The 25,528-nt window shown below is 40.1% G+C and overlaps 1 protein-coding gene across 24 annotated transcripts in view; it reads right to left on the minus strand.

The window, feature by feature from the left end:
* Nucleotides 1–25,528, minus strand: part of ADGRL3 (adhesion G protein-coupled receptor L3) — a 1,804,713-nt gene that overhangs the window by 622,996 nt on the left and 1,156,189 nt on the right. For 19 of the 24 annotated variants that reach the window (XM_033915103.1, XM_033915068.1, XM_033915049.1 and 16 more), the window contains 2 exons: nucleotides 13,658–13,672; nucleotides 3,147–3,947 (listed from right to left, as the gene is read on the minus strand). In XM_033915103.1, coding sequence (XP_033770994.1) covers nucleotides 3,147–3,947; nucleotides 13,658–13,672 — 816 coding nt within the window. The remainder of the gene's footprint in view (nucleotides 1–3,146; nucleotides 3,948–13,657; nucleotides 13,673–25,528) is intronic. The other 5 variants (XM_033915078.1, XM_033915165.1, XM_033915144.1 and 2 more) reach the window with 1 other exon arrangement.

Genomic DNA, 25,528 nt, shown 5'->3' on the forward strand with positions numbered 1-25,528 from the left:
GATTATATATATGGCACCCAAAATTGGGCCCTAATATGTGGAAACTGATCCAAGATGTGTGCCCTACTAAATTGGTTAATGAGACAATTAGTGTGAAAAATTGTGTATTAACTGGCATAAATTGACACCAATTTTAATTCAAGCACACCTCTTCCTACACACTGTTCTACAACAATATGCACCCAAATCCCAGAGCATTTAACCAAAGAGGGGATGTGGCCATGCATGGATGGGTCATAGGTGTTCCTAAAATTTGCATGCAGTGTTATAGAATACCGGGGATATGCGCTCAATTTGGGTACCAGGAATTACACCTGGTTTCAGTCATAGATCCTGGCACCCATATCTGGGTGCCAATATTGGCACTCAGTGTTAATCTATAATATGCACTTGTTTATTTTATGGGGTTGTGCCAATTTCAGAGCATCATTTATTGAAACTAGCCCGATGTGTCTGATATCTACTGGCCCAATTCCATAGTTCTGAAGCAACTACAGAAAATGTCCTTCCTCTTTCTCTGATCTAACACTATAGGGCCTAATGATTAGCACGCACTATACGCTAAGATTCCCATTATATTCCAAAGGGAGGTTTAGTATTTAGCATGCACTAATCGTTAGCATGCGTTAAATTGGTTAGCGTCCCTTGATGAATGCCCCCTTAATAGTGCTTCTTTACTTCAGTAAACCCACAATTACTGTTAAGGTAACCCAGCAGCAAATAAAGTCTCAAGGTGTAGGATTTTAAATTTGGAGTTCCACAGCAAGTCAAGTGAAGATAGAAAAGCCCTTTTTCTGAAGAAAGAAAGAAAGAAAAAAAAAAAAAAAGGCTTCACAAAAAGCTTAGACAATCACATTTTGAATCACCTGCAATTTAAATTTTGCCAGACTCATCCATATGACATTGTTATAATCCACTTGGCTGGTTACCAGCGCATGGACTACAACGTTAAAAATGTTTGTATCACTATGGTTTTATTATGTATGTATTTATTGTAATCCACCCTGGATAAAGGCGGACAAGAAATAATAAATTGAAACTGCAGTTAAAAATGGGTGCAATTTATGTGCTACTCAGTTTCCAGCAAACTTCCTTAGCAGTCTTTAAAATACGTGTGTGCAAATCAAATCTGACTCCTCAGATTCAAACAGCAACTAGGTGAGAATTGAAAACCATTTGGTACAGGAAACTCAAGCCAGCTGCACATCTTGGGAGACCCAATCCACAATTCATTAATGTAATTTTTCTGCACTCAGATTCAGACTACTTGTTCACATGGAAAAACACAAATTTAAAGTTTGAATATGTTTAAGCAATGTTAGTCTGTCATTAAAAAATCATTTTCTATAATAACGTATATAAACATCACCACATATGCTTACATTCCACCCAAGATCAGCTAGGGTGCCATATAATTAGGCATTCATGTCATATTCAAATGTTAAACTCAAAAGGCCCTGATATGAGCTATTTTATTAAATTTTAAATGCATAAAACATATCCTATTTAACATATCACCATTTTTTTATTTAGCCTAGGGGTCCTTTTACTAAGGTGCGCTAGTCGATTTAGCACATGCTAAATGCTAATGCACCTTAGGGATCCTTTTATCAAGCTGCGGTAGGGGTTTAACGCGTGGAATACCGCGCGTTAAACCACCTGCCGTGCTAGTCGCTAACGCCTCCATTGACGAGGCGTTAGTTTTTTGGCTTGCCACGGGGGTTAGCGCATGATGAAAGGTCCGACGCGCTAACTCCGCTAGCGCACCTTGATAAAAGGAGCCCTTAGTAAAAGAGGAGGCTAGCTACTAAAGAAACAGAAATGTTCATAAGGTCTATTTATGCAAGCCATGGGAAGGTCTGGGGTTGTGGACGAGTCTGAGTGTGTGCATGCATACATGAGTAGACCTGTCCCTATTAATTTTCATGTTTATTGTCATATCCACATCAGATTTTCGAGGCATATCAGCAGCGACACAAAGGGCCGTGGTTCTGCCAGAACACAGGCTATTTACTTTGCAGTCAAGACTTCTATACTTGTGAGTCTATACTCTTCAGTGCTTCACTATTAAATTTAAAATCATGAGATAATGCAGTGGTTCCCAAACCTGTCCTGGGGGACCCCCAGCCAGTCAGGTTTTCAAGATATCCCTAATGAATATGCATGAGAGAGATTTGCATATAATGGAAGTGACAGGTATGCAAATCTCTCTCATGCATATTCATTAGGGATATCTTGAAAACCTGACTGGCTGGGGATCCCCCAGGACAGGGTTTGGGAACCACTGAGATAATGTATATTACTGACCAATATTAACACAAAGGACTGGATTCTATAAAGGGTGCCTAAATCAGCAGCCATCTACAAAAGCAGCACTAGCTGCATGACAATCATGCTTAGGCACCATTTAAAGAAATGTGGCTACCACATAACTTAGGTGTCTGCAATGTAGGCCAGGGTTTTACTGGCCTATATTGCAGATGCCCAAGTTCTTAAAAAATCGCTTCTAACAGCACCTAAGCTCATCTCCCTACCATACCTACTTTGACCTTAAGCGCTGATGAGCACCTTCTTAGATGTGATTATGATGCCTACCTCTGTAAGCATCTACTGGTGCCTACTTGTTTAAAAAAAAAAGTTTTTAATGGCACAGTCAATTACCAGGCTGATTAAAACCAATTAACGCAATTAAGTTAAGTAGCAGTATGGAGCCTACTGCAGCCTAACTTACAACGCTGTTTATAGAATCTGGCCCAAAGTGCTCAGTACTAACAATATGTAAAAATGTTAAAAGGGCCTTGTTTAAGGACAATTTGGTCATCATAATGTCACATTTTTCAGATCATGTTCTCCTGTGCCAACTAACCCAAGGTGAAAAGGCCAGCAAATAGAGAGAATCTTCTGCAGCTAAAATAAGGGGCCTTTGTATTTCCATTCCCTCAAAGACAAAAGCATCCCATCAGTACCAGAGCCTCATCCCGCACAAGCAAGCAGTAGAAGTGCTCCTTAGTATTTACAGATTCAGTCTCCCACTTCATAATGGGAGTTCATAGAGTTATGAATTGCATGGTCATAGCACCAGAGAGTCATCATATTACACTCATCTATTAAGATAGTAAGGGAACTACATTTAATATAGACTGTACCTGATTTGCTGTCCAGTGGTCCAAAATCCAAAGAATACTTCACCACATGATAGTTGTTCCAGACATAAAGCAAATTGTCTCTTGGATTATAATCCACAGCAGCAATATACTGGTATGAATTTGGAAAAGGAATGTCTACGTAACCATCCTTGCTTTGATCGGTATTGTAAATGTAATCAATCTTATTCCCTGTGGCTTCATTATCATCATCTTCATACACGGACTTGACCACATACAAAATTCCACAAATCATAAATGCATTGGAAGCTGATCTTTTGTCGTACGCTGTGTCCCAGGTCCCTTCAATTCTCAAGGTGTAAGGGTTTAACTGACTAATGACAATCCTACCATTGTTTTGTTCTGTTGCATAGATGACCCACAGTCCATTCTCATCCACCGCTAGATCAATGTCTGACTTGCCTCCCCATCTATAAGGAGATGTGTCATGGTAATTGGCATTTGCTATAATGGCCTCACCACTTTTTATCCGTGTCCGCAAGTCAAACTTCACAATGTTCCTGGTGCGTTCTTTGTTGAAAAATAAAGCTCCATCATACACTACAAATCCAGTGCCATCTACCCGATGAGGCAGCTTGTAGGTAGTGGTTGGTCTCCCTGCAATGAAGTCATCCTTTGAAGAATACTCGGTCAATGTATCCGTTCTGTATGGTGTCCAAGGCATATAGTAGATTTTGTCAGAAGCCTGAAGGGGATCCTTGCACCATGCTCCAGACTGGTGGTCAGATTCAAATAAATGCTCACTCTGGTATACGCCTTTCAGCAATCCAGGACAAAGAAAAACTGTTCAAGGGGAAATGTTAGAAATATGGATATGCAATTAGTGTCTGGTATTTTACAAGCTTGAAATATTATTTAACATTTATAAGGAAATCAAGTTTCAGAACAGCCATAACATGAACATTCAGGAACATAATCCATACAAATAGTATTATGGTCTCTCACCCATGGAAGATACATTTTATTATAGTTCCTGTATATATAATTTTGGATAAACTAATTATCTTTCTCTATATTTAACAAAAAAATAAGTAAACAGATATGTAAAATAACTTTTTTTTATTTGTCTTTACCTGTTTATTTCAGCAACTGTTCAAAACCTTTCAAATTTCAAATTTTCATTCTCAAAAATACCATATACAATAACAAACATAGGTGCCAGCTCTGTGGGTGCTAGAGCACCTCAAATATTATTTCCAGCATTGCCCAAACATCAGAACTGAAATCTTCCCAATGAAGGGGAAAGCAGGAAGTAAGGCTGTGTCTGCAGCTACTTCTCCTGCCTCCTCCTGCAGCCTATTGGTCAGACATTCCTTAGCAGGAGGCAGGACCAGTAGCTTGGGAGATACCATTGGTCAGACATTCCTTAGCCAGCCAATAGGCTAAAGGGTAAAGCAGGATGGAAGGCTGGTATCTTCTAAGCTAATTAATCGGTGGTAATTACTGTGATAGCAATAAAACATGTTAACTGTTAAGGTGCTGAATTAACCATTAGTAAGTTGTCCATGCTGTTAACCTTCAGCAATTTTCTCATTAAACAATTAATGTTAGCTTCAGACAACTTTATGATACTCAGGCAGGCCACTAATACAGAATATGAGAAACAAAAAATATCTTCAAAGTTCTGTGATATTTAGGGCTCTTTTTAGGAAGACGCGTTAGTGGTTTAACGTGCGTAATAGCGCGCGTTAATTTGCCGGACGCGCTAGCCGCTACTGCCTCCTCTTGAGCAGGCGGTAGTTTTCCAGCTAGCGTGGGGGTTAGCGCGCGCTAAAAATGTGTGTGCGATAAAGCCGCTAGCGCGGCTTCGTAAAAGGAGCCCTTAGGAGCTTTGAAGATATTTTGTTATATTCAAACAAATTCTATGTAGTCTGCATAAAGTTAGGCACCTACATTGGCACACCTAGATGTAGGTGCCTAGCAAATTTTTAATAACCTTAATCAGTGCTGATAATTGACAATTAGCACCTCGTAATTTATGTAAATTGCACATAACTGGATATTAGGCCACTAACTTGGTAGGTGCCTACCACTTTGAGGTAGGTGCCTAGACTAAGACACTTATTACAAAGTAGGCATGGCTATGGGTGGATTGTGGCGTGTTTTGCATGAGGGCACCTGTTTTGGACTTAGGTACCTGAAAGCGCTTAATCTAGGTGCACACATTTAGGCCAAGAAAACCCTGGCATAAATAAGGTGCGCTTAAAATTAGGACATCTAGCATCGCCTTAGGCCACTTAGGTGGCGCTAAGCGTGATTCTATAAATTATGCCTAACTTTTAAAGAATCACTCTCAGTGTCACATTAGTTAGTGTCTACTTTTTAGACACCATATATAGAATCGGGCCCATTCTGTATTAGTGGCCTAAGTATCAAAGTTGTCTGAAGTTAAAGATCTTCAAAGCTCCTAAATGTCACAGAAGATATAAAGACTTATCAATACATGATGAGTGATTAGTGGAAGGAAAAATGAGAAAGGTGTGGAAAGGAAAAAAATATATATATAAATAAGGTTTCAATTTTAATCTGCTAATAATCAAGTTAAGAAGCATCACTTTTCAAATAAGTGCTTTCATGAGTTCTGTGCTACACCACTGTCTGTGATGTTTTACTGCTCATTTTTTTTTAAACAGTAATAAGTACCCATTTTTCTACACTTAGGGCATGCTTTGGCCCTGAAAAGGCAAACCCGGAAACTGTTGAGAATGTAAAAAAAAAAACAAAAAACAATTTCTTCAAATATATCCCCATGATGTAATTCTTGACCAAAACTAATACAATACTGTGTTTTGGCTTAACATAGTTCCCATTTATCAAGAGAAACTGGGGCCCTTTTACCAAGTTACATTAAAAAGTGACCTGCACTATTATTAGCACATGAGTTTTCCACATGCTGAGGCCACTTTTAGCATCTACCACCCAATTAATTTTAATTTAAGCCGATTATAAAGTAATAATTGCTTGTTATTGGCACCAATTAAGCTTTTTAAATAAGAGGAAGATTCTTTAATTTCGCCAGTAAAATCCGACAAGCCGCTGTTGCAGCCGTAAATGTAACAATTTCAAAAAGACAAGTGATTCTTAAAAAAAAACATGCAAGCAAGTGAGGTTCACGGAAGGACACCAGATTTACATGAGTTAAGTCACTGGTGACAGCAATCAACACATGTGCAGAACAGACCATGGAAAGAGTTGTAAATGTGTGCATGTGCCAGGAAAAGCTATGCCGTAGGCACACATATTGTATGTGTACCTTATTGGAGCTCAATATACAGTATGCACACGTCATAGCCACTCATGTCGCAAAAGAGATAAAAGCCCAGTACTTTTTGGTGGTTTTCTTTTCATGTTGACTACTGGCTGTTGCAGTTCACAGGACATTCGGCAATGCTACGAAGCAGATGTATAATATTTTGTACATGGATGCCATTTTTTTTTATTTTATGAGCAGCCACAGCCAGAAACACACACCTGAGATGCGGTTTGCACAGTACTGGCACCCCTGGACCAGCTGGTAATTTTTGGTCATCAAAAACTGGCGTCACACTTGGAAAATCATCTAGTGATGATGGAGAATCTCCTGGAATGCTCATTTAAATATTGATGAGCTCATTTTACTGCCACTTTAATATTTATGACCTCGTTATGATGCATTTGCATGGCAAAGTCGGAGTCTGCCAGGAAGCTTGGAAAAGACCACAGTGAGCTGTTCTGAAAATTGGCTGGTAAAATACTGCCATGCTAATGGCACGGTAAGTTTTGAGAATCTGCTCCTAAGTGCTTAAATCGGTAGGTGCGCTAATCTAGGCACCTAACTTTAGGCGTCACTTATAGTCAGGGCCTAAGGACTTCCATGCTAACCATGCACTAATCGATTAGTGTGTGACAATGCAGCTGTGTTGATTAGTGCAGGGCATGCCTACTCTCTGACCCCAAACACGCCCCCACACCAAAATAATAAAATCTATTTTTTTAGTGTGTGGGACCTGTGTGCCGATCCCAAAACTACCACAGGATGCCCGGCCACATGCTGCGGTAAGTGTCTTTTAATCCTGCAGTAAGCATGCGTTAGCACTTGCTTAGTAAAAAGACCCCACTGTGTTCTGGACTTTTGCTGGAGGCTTGAAAATGTTAAATGGCTTCCATATAATGCAGGACATCTGGCGAGTTAGCATGGTTTTAACAAAAAATTTGAGTTACTGTGTTCTATCTTTTCAGGGCAGTAACATGAATTAAACACAACATCTTTTTTTTAACTCACTGTAGCCATTAGTGCAGCCTTGTGCTAACATTTACTGCATAGTAAAAATACCACAGTAAGGGGGTAATTCTGTAACTGGGCACCTATATTTAGGCAGCTGGAGGATGCCTATGTAGCACACATTCTGTATGGGAAAGTAACACCACTTTACCATGAGTCCTCCAGCTAAGTCCACCCTCCCTCTAGGGGAAACCCCTGAATGCCATACTCTGACCCTTTCTTACACACACACCCCTCCCCCTTTCCCAGTGACTCACTCTGTGGTGTCTCTGATAAGTCTATAGGACCGAGACAGCAGCAGAACTCTGGAGCTCTTACCTCTGAGCCACCAGGGTTCCAACCAGCAGCTATGACCCTGGCAGTGTCCTCACAGTTCTGCCACCAGAGGGCATCCTGCTATACAAAGGTAGAGGTCACAGCAGCCACTTTGAACCACAATGGCTCAAAACAGAAGTTATCTTGAGCTACTGTTCAGATGGGGTTAACAATAAAATAACAATTATTAGAAAGCAGGGGGCTTCCATTATGATGCACTTAGTGTATTTTAATGTGAGCCTTTTCCATGTGCTAAGACCATGTTTAATATGTCCCTAATATAGGACTTTTTTTAATGTCCCACAATTATATTTCCATTAGCACAGAAGATCTGAAAATATATTACCATGAGAACACTCACCACCTCCAATTTAAAAGGCACCGAGTGTTCTCATATTAACTCCACGTTATCCAGGTTTTGCGCACTAATCTGAGCCCAGTAGCTGGATACTGCACCTATACCTAGTCTCCACCCAAGAAACTCTCTCACCCAATAATTATTTTTTAATAAACAGTATGTGATTAACACACATTGTCAGACAAATTACTTTAGTACATTTTGCAGTAAAGCCTTTTCTCTTGTGCTAAGCCCATGTTAGGGTTTAGCAGACTAATAAAAGGGCCACCACATCTCACTGCATAAAATGGAACCTTTTCTAAAATACAAGTTATTGGTAAAATAGCATGTCATAATGAGACACCACACTGATAACTATGTCCCTAAATTTTAGTTCTTTCCATTCAGACTGAGGCCAATTCTAAAAGAGCTATTGATGCACAAAAATGTTTTCATGCAAATGATTCACGCAGAGATTTGTCATATTCCCCAACTCTCCTGTCCGATTGATGGCTGTGAGAGCGACTCTTACATATACGCAGAGCCGGAAGGGAAAGCCCGAACAGCTGAGAGGCAGGGGAAAACCTCCTGCCACTCAACTGTTCGGGGCAGAAAACCATATTTTTTTCCTTTTTTTAATGGGCTCAGATGCTTTGTGTATTATACACAAACAATATCTGCCCCATTCAAAAAAAAAAAGAAAGAAAGAAAAAAAGCACCCCCTCCCCGCCAATGACAGCCCTCCCCGACGAACCAGGACCAGCATCGCAAACTGACCTCCCCCTCCCACCCCCCGCAACAACAAAACTAGCAGGAGGAATGCCCACTTCCTCCTGCTATGTCGACCCCACCTCCCCCCACGAAAGAAAATTGGCAGGAGAGATGCCCACTCCCTCCTGCCATAGCGTCTCCTCGCCCCCTCGCACAAAAGATAATTGGCAGGAGGGAAGCCTACTTCCTCCTGCCAACGGATGCCCCCCAAAGGGGAGGAGCCTTAGGCATCTGAGCCAATCAGAGCCTTCTTCCCCATGGATTACATGGGATACAGAGAGAGAGGAGCCCATGGCCCAGATTGGATCAAACTCCTCTTAGGTGTCTGCTGAGATCAGCGTGCTATAGAGATTCAGGCCCTTAGTATGTGGGAAAGACCTGCAGAAGGGCACCCTAAAGCAACTTACTACTGCAGCTTTGTAAAAGGACCCCAAAATGTGTTAGTTAAAAAAAATAAATAAATAAATAAATATCAAGATATTATAATATTAAAATTTGGGAGTCTTCAACAAACACATTCATATAAATGCACATTTTTTCCCACATATTGGAAGGGAATTATAAAATGGACAGAGAAAAAAACACGAGCAGGCCAAACACTTGATCTTTATCAGGATAACTATCATGTGTTGGTAAGTCCAAATAATTATTCAATCTCTGACAATCCATTCTCTTCAACCTCAACAAAGTTTTATTTATAAAATTATTTTAAACTGTTGAGTAATTTTTTTTTGTTTAATAGGCAATTAGTTTAGAGGTCAGGGCAAGAAGGTGTGGTAAACTGAGCTAAAATTTAACATGCACTTTTTAGTGAATCGGTTGCATTGAAAATAACACCATGGTAAGATTTTTGTTAAAATATAGACCTAGGAAATTATTTCCAAAGGCGCTTCCTTATTAGAGGTATGTTTACCTCTGATTGCAATAAACATGGAAAAAGAAAGCTGAACCATTTGTACATCTTGTGCAACATTTTAAGCCTAAAAATAGTAAATCATAAATACCTTAGTCACAACAAAATATTGCCACTACATTGTGCAACATTTCAAACAAATTATGCTCAATTTTGCATAGAATGTTGTGATATAAATTGAAATGTCCAGATGAATAGGGTCACAATTCCCCTGCTATTGTATAAAAGTCTTGACAGGATGTAGAGGTTTTAGTAAAACATTATAAGGGGACCCAACAGATTTAACTGGCAGGTAGATAACATTAAGCTGAGCCAAGTACATGTGGAATTAATGGGAAAAGAGAGGATAGGAGGGTATGGAGCGTCAGAGCATTTGCCTCGTTGGCCCACACTAAAAAACCTCTACTGTGGCTTTGTAAAAGCTAGCAATAATAATTGTCTAAATTTGGGGAAATTTAATATTGTGAGTTTAAACTGTTTGAAATGCCATTTTAAATTTTATTATGTAGCTACAATTATTGTATTTCTCAACTAATGTTGTTGATCTTTTTTCTTGCAATCTACCTTCAATTCCTGCAAAATTAGGCAGAATATAAATGTCAGAATATTATAGGAAATAATGTTTTGGTGCCCATTTCTGGAAAAATTTAGAAAAAAATAATAAAGAGCAATGAGGCTGTGCAAGCAGGCAAAATTAATGCAAAATACTTTAACGTGTCTTGCAGTAAGCTTCTGTGGTACACTAACTGTGTTTTAGGTCTTAAAACCCTTTAGAAAAAGGGGTATCAGGTCAAAAGCGCGCTGGGACAAAGGCGCTCAAAGACAACTGATCACAATGCGGAGGCGCGCGCCGAAGAAAATGACTGTTTTAAAGGGCTCCGACGGGGGTGGGTGGGGGGGAACCCCCTCCCCACTTTACTTTATACAGATCGCGCTGCGTTGTGGGGGCATTGTGGGGGGTTTAGGGGGTTGTAACCCCCCACATTTTACTGAAAACTTCACTTTTTCCCTAAACTTTTTCCTTCAAACCCCCACAATGCCGCCACAATCTGTATTAAGTAAAGTGGGGGGGGGGGGGTTCCCCAACAAAAACCCCCGTCGAAGCCCCTACAAATACTCTTTTTCTTCGGCACACACTTCCATCTTGCGCTCAGTTGTCGGCGCGCGCCTTTGTCTTCGGCGGTTTTGTCTATGAACCAGAAAAAGGTCCCTTGGTGAATTGTACACCACTTAGGGCTCCTTTTACAAAGGTGCGTAAGGGCCTTAATGCGCGGAATAGCGCGCACTACCCGCTACCGCCTCCTGATCAGGCGGCAGTTTTTCAGGTAGCGCACACTAATCTGGTGCATGCGCTAAAAATGCTAGCACACCTTTGTAAAAGGAGTCCATAGTGGTATCTCAAACAAAGATGACCTATGACCTTTAAGTTTCAAGTTTATTAAGTTTTAATATACCGACCATCGACGGACACCTGGCCGGTTTACAATGTAAAAAATGAAAGGTTAAGAGTAAATTATTATTTAAAAAAAGGGGGGGGGGAAGAATCACAAACATGTTTGGAAAGTTGCACATGCTTTTGAAAATATAACTTTCTTTTCAGCAAAATAAATATTTTATTGGCAGGTAGCTCCTCTTCCTAATATGTCCATTCTGTTTACTTAAAATGTCAAAGGAAGCAAGGTTAGAAAGTATTAAAAATGATAAACAAAATATATTTTGGCCAAGCACCAGCATAAAAATGATCCAAAAATGACAATGTTCAGAAGCATCTAATCAAAGGTCTCATGTATCAAAAAACGTGTGTTGTGGTTTTGAAAAAGTACACTTTGCTTTGAAACAAGTGCATTTTAGTGAAGTCTGTTCACAAAAATTTGCACTGCAATTGCACACTTTTGCAAAAAAGTCTGCGATGTGCAAGATGTTAGTTAAATTTTACAAAGAGTTGCTGCAAAGAAAATTCATGCAAAGCTCCTGACTAATGCCAAATATAACAAAAAAGGTTTTACGAGTCCATTTTCCCAAGAAAATTAACTATGCCTGTAGGGGTGTTATTTTTCTTCAAATCACCAAAAAAATTCCTCTTTTGGCATCACAGCAGTGTTAATAAAAGGAACATGACCCAAATTAGGGGTTCCCTAAAGGGTCTCCATTGGTCTCCTTAACTCCCCATCAATCCTAGTGCTGGGTATAAATGTTAAAATAATGTGCACTGAAGCCTTGCTCTTTAAACAACAAAAAGTGAGGGTTAATCGCACCCCTTCACCCCCCATATCCCTTGGGATCCTGATAGACAAAAAAAAGCCTCTAGGGAATGTGGGCATAGAAACAATCACCACTCCAGCCTCAAAGCTGCCACTGGTTACATGGTGAAACACAAAAAAGAACTGGACCCAAGGAATAAATCATTTTCAGAACATCTTATCCGTAGTATTTTTTGTTTTTCTCATTGGATTGCTTTTACTGTGGATTGCTGGGTCTTTTTTTGTTTTTGTACTGGTTACATGGTATCATGTGATTCCTCACCATAGTCTCGTAATACCCCGTTTCCCCGAAAATAAGCCCTAGCATGATTTTTAAAGATGCTCCTAATATAAGTTCTACCCCCAAAATAAGCCCTAGTTATGATCAACCCCTGAAGCTCCCCCCCCCCCCAATGTCCCCGACATTCCCTGCCTCCATCCCTGACACTAGTGCTGCATGATTTGCTGAAAGAAAAATCAGACTCGTTTCAGCAACCCCCACCCTTGCTACTTTAGGAGGCCTTGGAGGCACGGTATGTCAGTTTCATAGTGGGAGGGCTGGTGGGGGTTCTGCTGCACAGGGGGATGGGAGGGAGGGATAGAAGGATGCTGCACAAGGGGATGGGTGAGAGGGGAGGAAAGATGCTGCACATGGGGGGGGAGAGAAGGAAAAACTGAATAATTGGGGTGGAGGAGAGGAAGGGAGAGATGATTGTTGTACATGGAAAAAAAATAAATAAATAAGACATCCCCTGAAAATAAGCCCTAATGCGGTTTTTGGACCCAATTTAATATAAGACACTGTCTTAAATTCGGGGAAACATGGTAGTACCACAAGGGATCAGGTTTGCTTTAAGGGGATGCCTAAAGGGGCAGGGCTTCAATAGGGGGACAAGGGAAGAAGAACATTATAGCACTTGGGATCAGAAACCCCATTAGAGAAGCCAGGGCACCTGTTATGAAACTGCCTATATTTTAGGCGGTATAAATATTTTAAAAACATTTTTGGGTCATGAGAACCTTTGACATTATGCTACTGCCCTGTGAAGAGGAAACTCAAAGAAAAGAAAATAGAATGTTATACATTGCAATAGTTAAGTACATGTCACAATGCTAACTATGGTAATGTGCAAAATATAGTTACCAGATGTAAATCCCATAGCTATAGTTTGCAAAAATGTTCCTAGTTTTTAGTATATGAGGTCTCAAAAACTGACTATCATCTCCTCTGGAGAACTCTTATGTCACCTTAATAAATGGCATTCCAGTTTAGAAAATATTACACTCTTCTCTGAAGACAACAAGATTTGTTATTCATACAAATAAAGTTTTATTTAAAAAAAAAAAATACTATAGGAAGTTTCAAGATAATGAACATGGTAGGTGCATGGCCATAAATGCATACAATTTTGTTAATACTCGGAACATAATTCAGTTCATTCCATTAGTTAGCCTGCCTAAGATATAAATACATATTTTTAAGCATTATGTTCAACACCAGTAAAACCTGTGGCAAAATTAGAGATGTGTAGCAGAATAACTAGCTATACAATTGTGAAAAATTAATGACAAAATTACTTCAGCTACACGTTAAAAACTGTTAAGGAATGTAATCCTATGAATAAGTAATATAGAAATCAAAAGGTATTCAATTACCTCTTTGTTCCACTTCTATTGGAGGAGAGAGAAAATAAAGAGAGAAAGGAGAAAAGAGAATAGATTAATAGGACTGCATTAGCTAAGCACTTCATTTTTTCTTTTTTTTTTTTGCCATATGAAAGAAGTTTGTACTTAATGCGTTCAGCTCCAGGGAACAAAGCTATGTAAGAAAAGAATGATTTTTCTAATGCAGAGTTTCAAAACTCCAGGCCTCAAAAAACAATTCCAGTTTCCAGGATATCAAAAAAAAAAGGAACACCCATGGGATTCATGTGCTCTAATAACCAGGTTAATTTGCATATTTTGGTTTTATACACACACAGAGAGACAGAAAACAGACCTGTTGAGGATTCCAATTCAGAACATGTGAAGAAGGGTGCTATATTGTTCTGAAATGCTGATAAATGTGTACATTTCTGATATTGGTTCATGTTATTCCTACTATTAGGATTCAATTTGCCCTCTCCAAGTTTATCTCATTTAAAGTATTTTGTCTATATTCAATCATTTTACTATTGTTATGCTGTTAACATTATAAGTTAAATGTTACATGTAACTGTTGTACATCACCTTCGGTGAATCTCTTCATAAAAGTGATTCATAAATCCCAATAAATAAATATTGGCGAGATTGGGCAGATGCTAGAGTTAAGAAACAATTCACACAGGCACCACATTAAACACCATGGACCAGATATTCGGATGGCAGCGATCAGTGTTTTGCAAACAGCTGCCGGCATTATTCCTGAAAATTCAATGCCGGTACACGGAGCTGGCAAAAGCAGCAGTTAACCCCTTCTCCCCCTTTTTACTAAGTTACCGCTGCCCGGAGTGTTAAATGCTCTGACACTGCTTCGATACTCATAGGAATTTTATAAGCATCGTCAGATCATTAAGCATTCCAGACCGCAGTAGAAATCTCTTCTGCAACTTGCTAAAAGAGGGGTAAATGTGCTATTCAAAACTTAACTGGCTATGGCGAACCACATAGAGATAGGATTCACTTTTATGCAGACCTGTTTACGCAGTTATCTTGGCTGGATAAGTGCTGAATTTCAGAACTTAACCAACCAAGGCCTAACTCTGCCTCCGGAACCTCTCCAAAATTTCAAACTGGGTGCTAACCAGGCATTTTCAGCGGTGCTATCCTGTTAAGTGCCACTGAATTAGGACCAGTTGGCCATGAACAGGAACCACTTCTGGCCCTGTTAAACCACTTTGAATATCGACCCCATAAAACTAGCCAGTGTGACGCCTGCACTGAAGAAGATCAGAACACTGCATCAATGACTTTATAATTAGAATACTAAGAGGAAATTTTAAAGCAATTCTAGGAGCATAAACATTTGAACTTAAGATGATAAAATATTTTGATACCAGCAAAAGAGGTCTTAACAGAGATCTGGATCGCATTATAAATCACAAAATTTTATTGCTTTGTCACTTTCCAATTACCCATCTATCTTTCTCTTTTTCTCAGCCCCTCCCCCTTCCCCCCTGCACGCACACACACTCACTCATTCATTCCTACCTTTTCCTCATTTCTCACACACACATAAGTTATCCATAATGGGTCAGACCAATGGACCATCTAGCCCATTATCTTGCTTGTTTAGTTTTATATAATTTATATTTATTTATTTTATGGATTAACAACACGGCCAATAATTTGTTAGCCTGATTAAGGTGGTCAACAGTCAATATACAAAAATCGAGAAAAAGGAAAAAAAGAAAAATATTAAGTATATGCAGGGGTGGCTTCCACCATTCACTACCATTGAAATTAGGGAAAGGAGGTGTAGTTGAACAAATTCCAGGTCTTCAACAATAAGTTGAAGACCTGTCAAAAATCACTACTGAAGGGAGATCATTTTATATCTGCTTTCACTGGAGAATATGTAGCTGTTATGTTCCTATGTGAACTTATCACTCCACATGCACATTGAAAATTGCCATCTTAAAAGGACCCTACCACAATTATACCTAATCGTTTAGGGGCCCTTTAACTAAGTGTGCTTACTGCGTCAAAAAAATGCATACCGTGGGGTATGCTCAGACATCCCATGGTAATTTTTGCATGTGCATGCACTTCACACATGCTAAAAAATAAAGTACTTTTTAAGTGCTAAGGGAGAGTCGAGCTGGAGAAGCCATGTTCTGAACTAATCAGACAGTGCATGCTAACCGATTAGTACATAGCTAGTGCATAACCCCTTAAAACACACAAAATAGGTAAGTGCTCACACAACAATGGCCACAAACGAAAATTAGCGCATGGCCATTAATGCTGGAAATAGATAAATCAGCCATTTTACCCATGTGGATAAAATGACCTTAGCACATGGGAATGACCCTTGTAAGCATATGCTAAGGCCTGGTGTTTTTTTTTTTTATTGCAGCTTAGTAAAAGGGCCCTTGAAATGTGTAAATAGTTTTTTGAACTAAAAATGTATGCACACTTACCAAAATTTTGTGTATTTTCAAATCAACCCAAACTCCACCTTTAGAAACTGGCTCTATTGAAGTAATTTTATAAAGTCACTTTTGCAGCTAAGTGGCCATATACACATATAAACAGTCTCTAGTAAAATACAGAATGATGGCATGCTGGTGCGTACTTTGACAGGCATGTATAGGGACAGAGTTTACAAAAACACATTGGAGTGAATTCAGTAAATGGTACTCAAAATTCTATAACCCCCCACAATTGGTGCTATGTGTGATTCTATAGAGGGAGCTAAAAGCAGGTGTAAATGCCAGTGTTTACTTAGGTGCAAATCGATAATTCTGCATACAACTTTTGAGAGCGCCTCCCATATGCCCCTTTTAAATAGGCATTATAGAAATGGCATACAGATCTTTATACAATAGCGCACAGCAAGATGTCACGTAACTGACTATCAGAGTCAATTAAATGTAATAATTGATTGTTAGCACTCAAATTATGCTAGTTAGGGGCTTGATAATCAATTGGGTGCACACCCAAAATTTGGCAGACAACTTTCAGAGAAATATATACAGGTATGTGTAGAATCCGGGACAGATTAATGATAATTCCTGCTAATCTGCATACATACTTGTATAATCTAGGCACAGGCATCTACTTCTGTAACCCCCCTTCACTAAACTGAGGTAGAGGCTTCTACCATGGCCCAGAGCGCTAAATGCTCTGGGCCATGAATTCCTTATGAGCATCATAGAAACATTGGAGCAGGGAAATCAGCAGCAATGTAATTCTCTAACCAGCACAATAAAACCTAGTTAGTAATAACTAACAGTAAAATAACAAGTCTTAATGGTTGCCCACACTGATAACTTTCCCCACACTCACTTCTCTTCTATGTTTCTATAACTTTATACTTACTAACCTAAATATTAATTATTCTGAAATATTTAAAACAGTGCGTCTCAAACCTTTTTTTTTTTTTTTAATCCGGAACACTAAACGGAGCAAATGTTTTTTTTTACAGCACAATTCACACATTACGGGGTTTCAAAGAAGGATTGGATAAATTCCTGATGGATGCGGGGATTGAGGGGTACAGATAGAGGTAAAGAAAGGATTATGTAAGGGTATAGACAGAGGGATAAAGGGGATTGAAGTGTTTTAGGCAAAGGATCACCTTACAGGTCATGGACCTGATGGGCCGCCGCGGGAGCGGACTCCTGGGCACGATGGACCTATGGCCTGACCCAGCAGAGGCAACTTCTTATGTTCTTATAAAATTGCAAAAACAACAAAAAAAATTAATTTGAGAGTTATTTTTATAAAGTTCTTTAAACTATGTATTGGTAATTGTAACAATGGTGAAACTAAAATAATACTAATAAAAAAAATAGAATTGCTAATCAATGTGATGGATGTGATGGTTGTTGTTTTTTTTAGTGCAAATTAACTCAAAAGGCAGCTCGATAGTGAACAAGCAAACACACATTTCATCATCCAACATCGGTAGTTGTTTTCTTTTAATTTCTGTCAAAGCTGAAAATTCAAGTTCGTAAAGATAAGAAGATCCAAATGGTAAAAAAAGGCCTTGATTGCTTTGTTGCTCAAGTTAGCATAACTACTGCATTAAAAAAAAAATATATATATATAATTACTTGCCATTAGTTTTCAAGAATCAATCATGCCAAAAAATGATGCTTGTAAGGGCGGTTGTATCCTGATGCACAAAGCTGCTCATAACATTGACTGACTCTTGCATAGTGCATAGTGTAAACTTATGAAGGGAATTTTTTTAAATGAAGTAAAATTCTGGAATCTCTCGTGACGCACCCGGAATCTCTTTGGGACAAACAAGCAATTTGAGAAAACTATAACTATTTTCTTCAATGGACAGTCACAGATACTGACCCATAAAAAAAACAACCTCTACGGCTACCATGGTATTATTGCCCAAATACCAATAATCCAGTTGGTTAGTACTCGCAAATGTCAAAAGCTTTGGAAGCTCACATAATCTTATAAAATTAAGCTGGTGCATTATTCATTTCTGACCAAGGGGCTTGATTATTCTGAATTCAGCAGCAACACACATATCATGCATGGAGACAATGAAGAGCACAAATGAATCAAACAAACTGTATTTGATGTTCAACAGCGGAACTCTCTTTATCTAGAAAGTGTACATGACTCCTTTGTGCAGCTGTTATTGCCTGCCCCTGCTCCCGGCACCAGAATACACTGATTAGCCACATCTCACTCTTTTCTCTCATCATTATCCCTTTTCAGATATGCAAAGCTCATGATGGCATCCAGCACATCTGTAATAGGGATGAGTGGAGAATCTGACTATATTTATCCCAAAGTTCAAGTGTGGAGCTGAATGCAGACTTTTCAGTTTACTTTGTACATACTCACCATCTCATGCTTAAAGAACGTCCTCAAAGCCACTCCAAATTTACTGATTTTCTGTGCATGTGACTTCAGACAGCGTTGCAATGCATTTTTTCTAAAACACACTCATTTTAAACTGTTCCAGTTCTAGCATCCTAATTCATTTTTAACACATATAGCTCTTTTAAAGCACCTTTAGACATATTGACCTGAATTCTATATAGGTTGCTCAAAGATGGACACAGATCCCAAATGCATGCATAACCTAAATTAGTCAATTAGGTGCTGAGTAATATTGAGTTAATTGGATGGTCAAAGCCAGAAGGATGCTTGTGTGCACAGGGAGAGGAATAGCCAGTCGCAGGGCAGGATTCATTTGTTGAGGGCCCCTAGGCAAACAAGTCCACTGGCCCCCCTGCCCCACCCCCATTTATTTACCCTTCCTTTTTACTTCTTGATTTCCACTTGATTTCTCTTTCTTTTAATTTAACATTCAAAACAACAAAGATTACCATTCCCGTGCCAGCGACAGTTTTTCTTCTATGCAACCTCCAAACATCTCTGAACAAATCCCCCCCTTCCTTTCTAGAGGAAGAGATCTTCAGCTGGCAGCGCTTTGGGAAGCCCACCAATTTATGGTATAATCTTTTTTATTGAAATAGAAAGGCAATACAATCAAAAATCTGTACAAGTAAAGGAATAATACCACACACCCCTCCCACCTATTCACCCACCCAAAAGTAAACAACAACCAGGGAGGAATGCAGGCCTAACAAACAATCTAACTATTGTCACAACCCTAGCCCTAAAGCTCGGCTTGTGCCAGGTAAGGCTTTGGCTAAACCTAGCACAGCCATTAAAAGAGCTAATCAGTGTGACAGGCTAGAGTCCAGGAATAGGGAAAACTCTGCATTCCCCTTTAAAACCCAGATTACAGATCCCTGGGGAGGGGAGGACTATGAGGGTAACAGCCTGGAACAGCCACAGAATCCTCCTCCTCACTCAGCTAACTCCCAGCTGCAGGACCTGATTAGAAGTTCTGGGAAAACTAGGCAGAAGCTGCAGGCTGCCCCTCCCCCTCAGAGAACAGGGCGTGGTCGCCTCAATGCAGTAGAGGCTGCTCTGAGGAGGAGGCAGGCAATCTGCCCTGGGCCAGCCCAGGAAGGAGGTTTGCAGGACAGCTCTCCTGAACCTCAACTTTACCAGGACATTGAGATGGTGGATCCAGCCCCTGACCCTGAAGCTAACCAGCTAGCAGAACCAGAGCTCATGGACTGCCTAGAAACTGCCAACATTACAGAAGCTTGCCCTAGGGAAGAGAGTTAAGTTTCATTGCTGGTTGTTTTCTGTTTGTATGCTCATGCTAGCAATCGTTTAGGCTTCTTCCTGGGGAACTCTTTGCACCTGTGAGAAGTAAGGGAGCAGTGCTGAGCTCCTTACTAGGTGCCTGAAAGTGAAAACCTTTTTGGTTAGGTTTCAATATGCTGGACTGTTTGAGTTTATGTTTTTCTTTTTAAAGCAAGAAAAGTTTCAATTTTTGATTGTGTGCCTGAGGAGGTAGTTTGGGGAAGAATCCACGCAATATCCTAGGTTGGGATTGTGGGGCCATTTGTGGCATTCTTTTGCTTACAGAAGAAAGTTAGTGGATTCGGCTACTTCCCTCCCCCACCAACTACTGTTAAGTTGGTTGGGGCCAAGCCACCCTTTTATCTAGGCTTGGACACAACACTGTTTTCATTTATAAAGAAAGTGTGATGGTTGGTTACTGCCTATTTGCCAAAGGCAGAACGATTGGGACTACACTCTGCTACTTACCTGTGGCGCCTGCAAGAAAGGTGTGAGTTGTTGGTTGTTTGTTTTCAACTCAATTTTATTTTGTTCCATTTTCTTATGTTTTGGGAAAGAATGAACTGAACCTTGTTCAAGCTTCATTTCCACAATAAAGTGGGACTTTATTTTCTTTTGAAAGTGACTGTTTGAATCTTGTTGCTTTCTCATTGGATTGTGTGACCAGCAGGACTTCCAGCTTTTCTGGAAGCACGTAGGACGCAGGCTATTCTGGGCGCTGACCGGAGCCAAGAGTATCCACGGGCCCGGCGGTGCCACACTATTCAAAAGACAACTGTGCACCCGTGGGGTCAAAGTGGACTAAAATGCTATCCAGGTACATTTAAACTGACAACCCAGGGGAGAGTCCAAATCCTGAAGTTGGATGCGCTCCAGCTTAAGCAAAGTTAACATTTGCATCCTTCACTGGGTAAGTGAGGGAGAACTCTGAGAAAGCCAATTGAATAAAATAACTTTCTTCCCCATCAAAGTTGTTCTCTGCAAAAAAGAACGATAACGTCTGGGAACAGGCACTAGTAATGAATACAAATCAAACAGTATCAAAGGGTCCAATTTCAGTCCACAAGTCCAAATAGAAGAAACATAGGTAAGTAGAGTGCTCAAAAAAACATGTACATCTAGATAAAGCCAAAACATATGACCCAAAGTAGCAGGCACATATCCACACTTGGGGCAAGCCCCGGTAGGGGAAGTCCCATGTAGCGAGCTCTATTAGGTGCAATATATAAGCGCAGTACAAACTTATAGTGTTGTTCCCAATGCAAAACATTGTCAGAAATTTTATCGAACACTAGAACATGTTTTTAATAATCCACAAGAGATAATTGTACGCCAAGATCCGCATTCCAAGCTGCTATATAGGCAGAATAATGCAATTCTGGTGTTGAATCCTGAAGGTACCTATGATGGAATCGCAAAGGTACTGGAAGCTGGGCTCCCAAAGTTTAACAAGTGGTCAACTCTTCTTGGACATCCTCTGTTAAATCCTCCCAAGGAAGGCTGCGTAGATAATGCTGAAGTTGCAGATAAGAAAATATATCCCCAGGTAACAAAGAATAATCTGTCTGAAGCACACCCACCAATTTATATTTTGCATTTGGGTAGGAGGCATGGGGCATGGTGGGAAGAAAATTTAGTTCCCACCATTTTAATAGCCTAATACATTTCTCAATTAGATTTCAGAGGTTAAAAACTCTTTCTTCAGGTCAGTAAACTATACTGCTGTTACAGTATCCCTGACCTGACCTTAGGAAGGGAGTTTTGCACCCTGAATTAGTAAGAAATGTATTAAAATTACGGTAGTCCAATAAAAAGGATCACCTTCTTTCCATTTTCTATTAATAAACAATTATCAACACCGCTACAATAATACTTTATCCTAAAGCAAAAAAATAAAACAAATATATTTTTTTTTTCTTCCTTTGTTGTCTGGTTTCTGCTTCCTCATCTTCTCATCATTCTCTTCCTTCCATCCACTGTCTGCCCTCTCTCTGTCTCTTCCATATGGCATCTGCTCTCTTTCTATGCCTCTTCCAGAAACTGTCTGCTTCTCCCTTCCATCTCTCCCTCCCCCTCCAACCCCCCCCCCCCAAATTGGTCTGGTATCCATCTACTTCTCTCCGCTTCCCCAATGATGTGGCATCTGTCTTCTTCTTTTCCATCTCTTCCTCCCTCCCAGCAGATTTTAGCACTTTTTTCTTATCTCCTCCCTTCCTCCCCTCAGATCTAGAATGTCTCCTTCCTCCTTTCCTTCTCCCAGGTCTGGTATCTGTCGCCTCCCGCTCCCCCCATGCTCTGGCATCTCTCTCTACTCTCCCTTTCCCCTTTTCTTCCCTAGTCTTCTTTCTCAATTTATTTTCTGCCTCTGTCTAAATTCTATCTTACTATTTAGTATTCAATTTTCCTCTTTCATTGTGCCTACCTACAGCTTGCCACCTCTTTCCCTCACCCTTTCCAGTACCTAACTCTATCCTCTTCCCCCAATCTTTTTTGCCTTTTTTCTTTCTCCTCCCCACTTCCATTCAGCATCTGTCCCTCTTTCACCCCCACACTTCCTTTCAGTGTCTGTCCCCCCTCTCTCACCCCCCCACTTCCATTTAGCATCTGTCCTCCTCTCTCACCACCCCCCCCCACACACACACACACACTTCCATTCAGTGCTTGTCCTCCTAAACCTAAAGGACCACACTCAAGCTCTTCCAGTTTTCAGGCCATCTCCCTCCCTTCCCCTCACCTTCACGGATGCTTTCTAAAAGTGAAGTTCTCTCTCTCAGATGGGTCCTGATGGGGAAGCCGTTGTCACAAGTTACATGCACGTGGTTCCCCAAAGCTTTTCCTCTGACCCAACTTCCAGTTTCTGCAAGATCACATAAAAGGAGAAGTTTTGAGGAAGCCGCCCAAGTGCAACTAGTGAGGGACTCTCTGAAGAGAGCTTGGAAAAGCACCACAAAGGTGAGGGGAAGGGGAAGCGATGCCAGACAGCTGCCCTGTTTGTCTTCCCCTTATGCCAGTGGGCCTCCCTGATGTTTTTGGGCCCAAGGCACATGCCTACTGGGCCTACCCTTTAATCCGGCCCTGGCCAATAGGAAAAAAGAGGTGATAGTGCCATTATATAAGTCTCTGGTGAGGATCCATTTAGAACACTGTATGCAATTCTGGAGACTGTACCTTCAAAAAGTTATAAATAAGATGGAATTGATCCAGAGGGCCGCTACAAAACTGCTCAGTGGTTTCTGTCATAAATGTTATAGGGACAGACTTATAAACCTCAATATGCATACTTTGAAATGTGGGAGAGATGAATATGACTGAGACTTTTAAACCAGAGTATCTCTATGACATTAAAATACAGGAGGTGACCCTTTTTTCAAAAGAAAAAATGCTCCATAAAGAGAGGGCATAGATAAAGTTAAGAGGTGATAGGCTCAGGAGTAATCTAAATAAATACTTTTTTTATGGGAAGGATGGCAGATGCATGGAATAATCTCCTGGTAGAGGGCGGGGCTGAAGGCAGAACGGGGCGTGGTCATGTGTCCATGGTTTTTTAAAGAAAATATGGTAACCCTAGATATAAGGAGGTGAAGCTGTAGAAGGGAAGGACTAGGAAATAGCATAGGAAAATCCAAATGAATCACAAAGAGAGTGAGAACAAGTGTTAAAATGATCAACTGAAGCAAAGAAGAAATGTAGAAAAATATGCACAGAATTGAAAATGGAGGGAATAAGGGATTAGCAGAGGAAGAAGAAAATATACAAAATAGGGAAGTGTACAGGGGGGAGGAAGTATGTAGGGTAAACAAAGAAAACAGGAAATAGAAAAGTAGAGATGGAGAAAAGAAATATAGATGGGGACATTTAGTGGTTTATGTACTAATAGCATGTGTAAACATCATTATTACAGATTATCTACAGCAGTGTTCTTCAACCTTTTGACACATATGGACTAGCTGAAATAAAATAATTATTTTGAGTACCGGTACCAGTCCGCGCATTGGTGGTTGAAGAACACTGGGCTAAGTCATGGGCCAGACCCCACCCATCTCTGCCCCAGACCTCGCCCCCATAATAGTACTAATTGTAACGCCATTTTTTCCATTCATTTTCATATATGCACACACAATGTAATCTTATATTAACAACACATAATGGTTAACCACAAAATTAGACTACACAAAGCACACTGTATTCTTCTCAACATTAATTCCTACCAAAACACAGATAACCCCTATGCAAATACGGGACCACAAACTAAAAGTACTAATATATACAAACAAACCCTAAGATGCAAGGCTCTGCATGCAGTACAACCCCCAAAGAAATAGAAACAAATGCATTTCTTCCTGAACAGTGCAAAATATAGACAGCAGATGTAAATTCTCAAAATTGACACAATTCAATCAGTAAATTCAAAAATAAAATCATTCACCCTGTCTTTGTGTCTTGTGCCTTAACTTCTAGCCTGCTCCCACCTGGCTGTTTTATTCTGCCCCCCAGTGTTATCTTCGGGCCTGCTCCCTCTTCCTCACTGACACAGTACACAAAACCACGGGCAGTGGCTCCTCACGCGTTCCACGACTCATCCAGAAGCCTTCCCTCTGACATTGCGAAGAGGAGGCTTCCGGTTCAGGCACAGGACGTGCGTAGGAGCCCCTGCCCACACTGTGGCTTTGTGCACTGCGGCAATGAGGAAGAGGAAGCCAGCCCAAAGATAATGCCGCATCAATCGATTGCACCGCAGACCAGTGGCTGAAGAACACTGTCTCGGGCCCGATGCACGTGCCGGCCCTGTGGACCGGTAGGAAATTTCTGCAGACTGGCGGTTGAAGAACACTGATCTACAGCATGGGCCATATTATGCACAAATAAAAAACATGTAGCAATGTCATTACCACATGAAGTGTTAGTAAAAGGCTCTATTAATGAGCGCAAGGACACTTAGAACAGAAAAGAGATATATAGTGAAAAATATTTTTTTTTTTAAAGTAAGAAGGTAAGAGAAGATACATGTAATGCGGCAGATTTGAAAACAAGGAAAAAAAAGATACACTGTTTGACAGATTAGTAAAATTAGACAAAAATATGTTTAATAGATGGGAAAGGAGGAAGAAGAAATATGCAAATAATCAGAAATGAAAGACACCTAAGGTAAGCGGCCATGTTTGAGTGTTTTGCTAATGGAAGACAAGAGGAACAGAGTAAGAAGCAGAAAGGAATATGAAACTGTATCTGAGGCATGAATCAGACAAGAGACATGGGATGGGCTACTATTTCTACTGCATGTATGTGAAGTATTTGGCATGGATAACTTATGACAGGCAGCTGAGTGGTAGGGAAGTAAGCAAAATAAATTATCCTAGTGAGAAAGCAGTGTTTGGGAGATATGTGAAGTAGCAGTGGAGGTGACTATTTACATGGCCACTATACTTTTGTTTAGTACTTGTGAGACCTGAGAAAAGCATGCCAGATGTGTTTATAGATGAAAACAGAACATATAAACCTGATGTTCTGTCTATACCTAGTGTTTCCCAATGATTTCGAGCTACACCTAGCCAGTAGGTTTCCAGAATTACTGCAATTATTTATTTATTTAAAAAAAATTGTCAACTGCCTATTTCCTAGGTGGCGTCACAAAAGTAACATATACAAAATGAAACAGACAAGACTTATACAGACATCTTAAATTAC

The sequence above is a fragment of the Geotrypetes seraphini genome, chromosome 1 (genome assembly GCF_902459505.1).
Source record: "Geotrypetes seraphini chromosome 1, aGeoSer1.1, whole genome shotgun sequence".
Lineage (NCBI taxonomy): Eukaryota > Metazoa > Chordata > Amphibia > Gymnophiona > Dermophiidae > Geotrypetes > Geotrypetes seraphini.